The sequence below is a fragment of the Nymphaea colorata genome, chromosome 9 (assembly GCF_008831285.2).
Source record: "Nymphaea colorata isolate Beijing-Zhang1983 chromosome 9, ASM883128v2, whole genome shotgun sequence".
NCBI lineage: Eukaryota > Viridiplantae > Streptophyta > Magnoliopsida > Nymphaeales > Nymphaeaceae > Nymphaea > Nymphaea colorata.
This window is the reverse complement of record NC_045146.1, coordinates 10141385-10147741: the sequence shown is the minus strand read 5'-3', so window position 1 is coordinate 10147741 and position 6357 is coordinate 10141385. Positions and strand designations below refer to the sequence as shown.

The 6357-nt window shown below is 36.2% G+C and overlaps 1 protein-coding gene across 1 annotated transcript; it reads right to left on the bottom strand.

Annotated features, from left to right (window-relative positions):
• Positions 1 to 5229: 5229 nt before the first annotated feature.
• LOC116260279 (uncharacterized) lies at positions 5230 to 5938 on the bottom strand. Its single transcript, XM_031638474.1, has 2 exons — positions 5788 to 5938; positions 5230 to 5693 (listed from the first exon to the last, which is right to left on the bottom strand). The coding sequence occupies exons 1-2, from the start codon at positions 5936 to 5938 to the stop codon at positions 5230 to 5232; spliced, it is 615 nt and encodes a 204-aa protein (XP_031494334.1).
• Positions 5939 to 6357: the final 419 nt, after the last annotated feature.

Below are 6357 nucleotides of genomic sequence, written 5' to 3'. Positions count from 1 at the left end.
TGTGTTCTTGAATTCAACTTGTGTCTATAGGCTGGTTAACTCTTGAGTGGTCTTATGTTTGGTAAGTTCATGAAGTCAATTTGTGTCTGTCAGCTGAATTACAATGATGTGGTCTCATGTTTGATGTATATAATTCTTGTCAACTGAGGATATACTACTAGCACAAAAATTATTGAATTGTTGGCAGAATTATTGGTAATCAAACATTTCTAGTTATTTTGAAATATATAAAGAATCATGTACTTGTATAAGTAGCTAAGATGTATGGATTTAGAATAATAATGACTTTCCAATGAAGCAAGTAGTGTACCTAGCAAATAATTCAGCCGTCCAATGTCTTGGGACGCTACCGATGTGGTGATGTGCTAGTGTCTAAGGAAGGCCTGATTTATTTGTAAGCAATCACTAGAGAATGATATTAGCACATTTATGCCGATATTTTAGTGGAAGTAGTGAAGACAATTATAGTGATGATCCACTTGATATTTTACATTGATGCGAAGATCTACTGCAAGAGGGAGTATGTCGTTGACATGTGGTCTGGTAACCACCCTTTTTACCTTGGCGATAGGTCCGCGAGACATGGTTTATGGGCAGAGAAATTCATGAGACCCAAGCCCCAAAGGGGAAGTGCAAGAAATGAAAGTTGGGTTTTGCCTTCGCCATGTTTCTTTCCTTCTTCCCATTTCTGTTTTTTGGTTGCTTACAAAGATTTTATCCTTCCTACTTCTTTTCATTTTGCTTATGGTCTTTGACAAAATTTAATTTGGTTAATCAAATTATATCGGAAACACTGACTTGCAATTATTTTGGGAACTCTATGTTCCAATCTTTGCCTAACTGCCTGCCATTCCATACGCAGAAAGTCTGAAACTTTACAGGCGATGCAATGTTTAGCTTCAGATTGATAAGAACGGAAACATGTCATGTGGTTGGACCAAAGTTTCATGATCACATGCTCACACACACTGACGAGTTCAAGTTTGCTACCAGATTTCAGAGAGAGAGAGGGAGAGACTCTTGATTCAAAGTGTTATAGAATGAAAATTCAGTTAGTTCTTTTGAAATGCAATAACACACATTCATTCAACTGCATCTTACAAGATAAGCACCAGATCCTAATGCCAGTATTGCAATGCATTACGGTAATTCCCAACCAATTAAGCACTATCAAGAAAACATCCCATTCATCAAATGAATATTTCTAAGATGAAGGTATTCATTTCTTCTAATCACCAAAAACTCTCTATACGATAAGATTCTCAAGGTGCAATGGTGCATTCAAGAAAACAAACTTCCTAAACGTTAAAAATTTCCTACCATTTTTTAACTCAAAAACATGATTGACAGGCAAAGCACATTTTACCATAAAATAATGAACTTATAGAAATTTAATTTTTTAAATGGTGAGGAAGTTTAGAAAAAGCTAGACAAATTGGAAAAACTCGCATGAGAGCGGCATATACAATTATGTAGAGGATGGATTGTGCATGTGAAATGGCATGCCATGATCAGTTCTTAATATAGACATGCGTCACGCATGATTCAATAGATGTTTCAAACAGACGCAAATGATGGAATTTTAAGCAAAACCAAAGTTGCTACAAGGATTTTCACGCTTGCAATAATAAATGCACAAAAGATACCAAGCTCCACCCAGTTGCTCTGCAATCGTAGAAGTTGTTATCATCTAAACCAAACAATTCATGGCATATCAAGTAAGACCGCAAAAAAAAGCTCAAACACGATCCCTTTATGTCAGTTGTCTAGACAAGCTCACACAAGATCACAAGATACAAAAATGGATCAAAGAGTAAAAATAATATTGTGGGGGAAAAATAGCAATGCCTATTGCCTTTCTGGCAGACTGGCAGTTTCACAATGTTTTCCCACAGTGAAATAACCTCAGCGTCCTTTTGAATGGTAAAATTTTTCTGATCAAAAGAACCCACCCTGGAAGGCCAGTAAAGATGGGCTCACAACCACAACCGTGCTTCACTACTTGTCCTTGTGGATGTGAAAGCTCTAGGTACTCCCCTTCATGGTTGATCGGGGCTGAGCTTGAATGAAATAATATCTCCAATGGTATGATATAAATTCAAACCAGTGCCAGCTCTTTATCATCACATATGAGGCATCCCCATCACAAAAGAAACAAGCCTCATTCCACATTTAAGAGTTCCCAATGAGATAAGCTCTTAATACCATAAAAACCACGAAACCAAAAATTACCACAAACATCGACAGTAAACAACTAAATGATGGAAAATAGAAGAAAAGAACAAAAAAATAAAGCATAACATAAGTGTTTACATGTAAAAATTTTCAATCTTACATGCAGACCGTAACAAATGAGATATCATTTACTATACTCACCTTCATTTCCTTGAGCGGGATACCGAGAGTTAGGACCTGACCTGTCGGTATGAGGCTTGACCATCCCTAGTGCCTTTACTAGGGATAATCAAACCAAGGACTAGATAAAATGTTCTAATTTCAAGTCGAAATGTTATCCTAAAACTAAGAAAACAAACGTACCTCAATTTTGAAGTCATGCATGTTTTAAAATCTAAATAGATCTTAGAAATGGACTAATGAACAAAAAGAGATCAATTTGCAGTCTGTTCACGTCTGAATCCTCACAAATCAATGCAAATCGATGTCCTAAATCTAATATGATGCTTTTAGAAACTAGGTCATGTAAACCTGATGCCTTGTCTCTACTAGGAATGCAATGTAGGACATAGAACTAAAAGGGAAATGTGGATCCGAATCTGAAAATTGAGATTAGAATATGAGATATTTATAAAACCCTTATTCTAAATTAAAAACGGAGGTGTTATAAAAATCCAAGATGTCATATCATGTCATTGGAATTCATGATCCAAAATCTAAAGTTTGAGAACAAAAATTCAATATCTAAAATCCAAAATCTGAGATTCAAAACCCATAATCTAGTGCTTCAGATCTGAAATCTGATATCCCAATCTAAAATTCAAATCTAAAATACAAAGAGCAAGACCTAAGGTCTATTATCTGAGAACAGAAATCTAAAATCCAAAACCTAAGTTCCAAGATCCAAAGTCTAAAGTTTGAGATCCAAAATTCAATGTCCCTTAAATAAAATCCATAATTTGTTATCCACAATCTGAGATTTATGACTCCAGATTCATTATGTGAAATCTAATCCAACATATGAAATTATCTGAAATCTAGAATCTGAAATTTATGATCCAAAATCCGTGATCACATAGAATGCAAGATCCAAAATCCAAAGCTTGAGATTTAAATTATAAGATCCACAATCTGAGATCTGAAATCTAAAATTCATAATTTGTCATGGCAATTGTTGAGATCTTAATCCGAATTCATGATCAGATCATGTTTAAGATCAAATTTGACTAAAATCCAATATTTCGATAACTAAGGCTACGTCGGTCAAAGAACTGGGCTTCGTCTTGCGTAAACTGAGTTTGAAATTTGAATCTATCCAGGGTCATGCTTGATTGGGGCATTTGAGTTTGTTCTTATTCAAATCACATGATTCTTCATATGGTCTACATTTATCCCATGTGGATGTTAAGGAAGTTCACTAGATTTAGGCTATGGGATCGGGTTCACATATAGTGGGATCTAAGACCGGTTTCGGCTAGGTCTCAGAGAACCGAACTAAGATGGGACTCCATCTCTACATGACCTAGGTTTTTTGAAATCATTTAAAGAAATTGATTTTGAAAACATTTAGAAATCTATAGTTTGAAACGGTTCTTACGTGAAGACCAAACAGGATTCAGGTTTTCGCATACCAGGACTAATGCCTCAAGGTATGCTACTAAGCCGACCTGGTCAGGTTTTGAACAAGGGATGCATGTGTATGTTGAGTGATCCGGTGCATGTTAAAATAAATATGCTATGCACGACTAATGAAAACATAAATGTGATCTATTATGCATGATGCCAAAACAAACGCAAAAAATTATGGAATTAAAATTGAAAAAGAGAAAAGAGAGATAAACATACCATAATGAAGATGCACGTACTAAGTTCTCTCGAGAATTGAATTCTAATTTGCAAACGAGAAGAACATGTTAAAAATAGAAAAAAGATGCAGGTTGCTTGAGGAAAACACAACGACATTTTAAAACCATGATCGCGATCCTCACATGTAACCTTGTTGGATTTTCAGAAATTCATTTGGAAATTGTATTATTTGGATTTGATCATTTTGGATCCAAATTTGAAATCTGATTTCATTAAAAATGATTCTAGATATGAAAATAAGTTTTTATCGAATTCATATCTGGATCAAAATCATTTGGATACAGATATAAAAATATGTTTATTTGCAAACGAGTTTTGAACTTTGAATTTAGTAATTGATTTTAGATAAAACTTGGATATAGATCTGTAATCTGGTTTATTTCGATACAGATATGGCTTGGTAAACTGCATGAACTCCAATGTAATTTGAAAATCATTTTATTGAAATCTGGAAATTTATTGAAAATGAGTATTCTAACATGGACTAAGGAAATGGACCTGTGAAATGGATATGAGATTGAATATAACTTTGGAGATTAGATTTGGATTTTAAATTGAGATTTGGATTTGAAATTCATTATTAATGTGGCCTCGTGTCCATTGAAAGATGAGCCTTGGACTAAAGAAGCACTGCAAGAGGAGAACTTGACAAATTTATTTTAATCCTCGCGACACCAACGGAAAGAGTTATATCCACCTAAGGATACACAGATTGACACTCAACGCTAACCTAACTCGGCTTTCCGTGGTATATCAAAGAGCTAATCAAAAGAGAGATCTGGATTTCTCTATCACCATACGCTCAAATAGAAACATCAGAAAATGAATAATTATTTAAACTTTTCAAAACTAAGAGCGCACCATTTGAATTGACATAACATCGACACACGTTGGCCATGTGATGTATTGTTCTCCTCTTTTATTGAATTATTCGACGAGAACACTCATAAGGATGACCATTGGGGCCAAATACATGCAACCATTAACAAATGGTCGGCAACGTATAACGAGCATTTAATGATCAGCTCAACAATTCATGAACAAGGATCTAAACATATGACTAAATGCCAATACTAGACATGCTCTCTAAATGCAAAATGGTAAAACCACTTCGGCCTCAACAATCAAGCAAATAGGGAATTCAACAGACGTTACAAAATTAAATCTAGAAGTAGGTTCGCGAGTTACCTAAATAGCCCAGTGCCTGCAAAAGTTGAAGACATCAGCCCCGATTGCCTGAGGCCTACAGTTCTGCCATCTCTCCACCTCACACATGCAGTGTATTGCTTCTCTAGATCCCTTCACACCCATGAATTTGTTGAATTTCTCTTGGTGTTCCTTATGAGAAAACAAAGCCATGTCCCAGCAGTTGCCAGACTCTTCCACGGCAGCATTCTTCTTATTTCCCCACAATAAATTTTTCTTCTGTTCCGTGGACAAGTAACCAACGCCTACGAGATTTTTGTTCACTAATTCAGCAGTTTTCATTGCTGCAACTTTTGCAGCATTTATATCGTTTGTAGCCTCAGCCATGCTTGCAGAAGAACTGGGAGGCCCTAGAATCCCTTTGGAAGCTGGGTTTTCCAACTGCTTTGAACTAGGTGAAGACTTGTCTTTGGTTCTATATGTCGATCTTGAGGGTTCCAGATCATCTGCAATAGCTCCAATAGCCTAATTAGGATAGTTTAACCTTCTTCTCAAATGAATTGTGCTCATCCGTATAAACATCTTTCTCATGACTTTTGCCAATCTTCTCTTCACGGTCTATATACCTAGAAGTTTTTGATGCAGGTTGCAAGTGCTCCGCCCTGCTAAAACGTTCCTTGACATCATCCACATTCCTCCCTGACGCCCTTTCTTCCTTTTGCCCATCCAGTTCCATGCATCTTGCTTCCATGACCAGTTTCTTTTAAATGATCATCGCCATTTCTAAGAGCATTTGAGATTCTTTTAGGCTCCCTATGTATCTCATGCCTTGAAGAATGGTCATTCTTGTTATCGCTTGAGATCCTTCAGTTATCAGTTCTATCATCTTCTCTTCCATTCCTATCTCTATGTCTATCCCTAACCCTGAACTTTCCCTGTTCGTCATGCTTCTCTACTTACTACTAGAGTAAGCCACATCCTTTTGGTGCTCTTGGTCACTATGTATAATTGTTAGCCCTCCACTATCAACATTTTTATCTCGAAAGAATCCGTCAGCCCAATGTCTGTCAGCCTTAGACCGATCACGATCACCGTCATATCTTGTATAATCACCATGACTATACCTTTTGAATCCTTTTGATACCAAGAAGATGACATCTCATGGTCCCT

Bases quoted from the DNA above. Each gene is read 5' to 3' on its own strand.
- LOC116260279 (XM_031638474.1), bottom strand. From the start codon at position 5,938: ATGGAAGCAAGATGCATGGAACTGGATGGGCAAAAGGAAGAAAGGGCG. The intron at 5,694-5,787 runs GCAAAAGTCATG...GAGCTATTGCAG, and splicing joins AGACCGTGAAGAGAAGATTG to ATGATCTGGAACCCTCAAGA.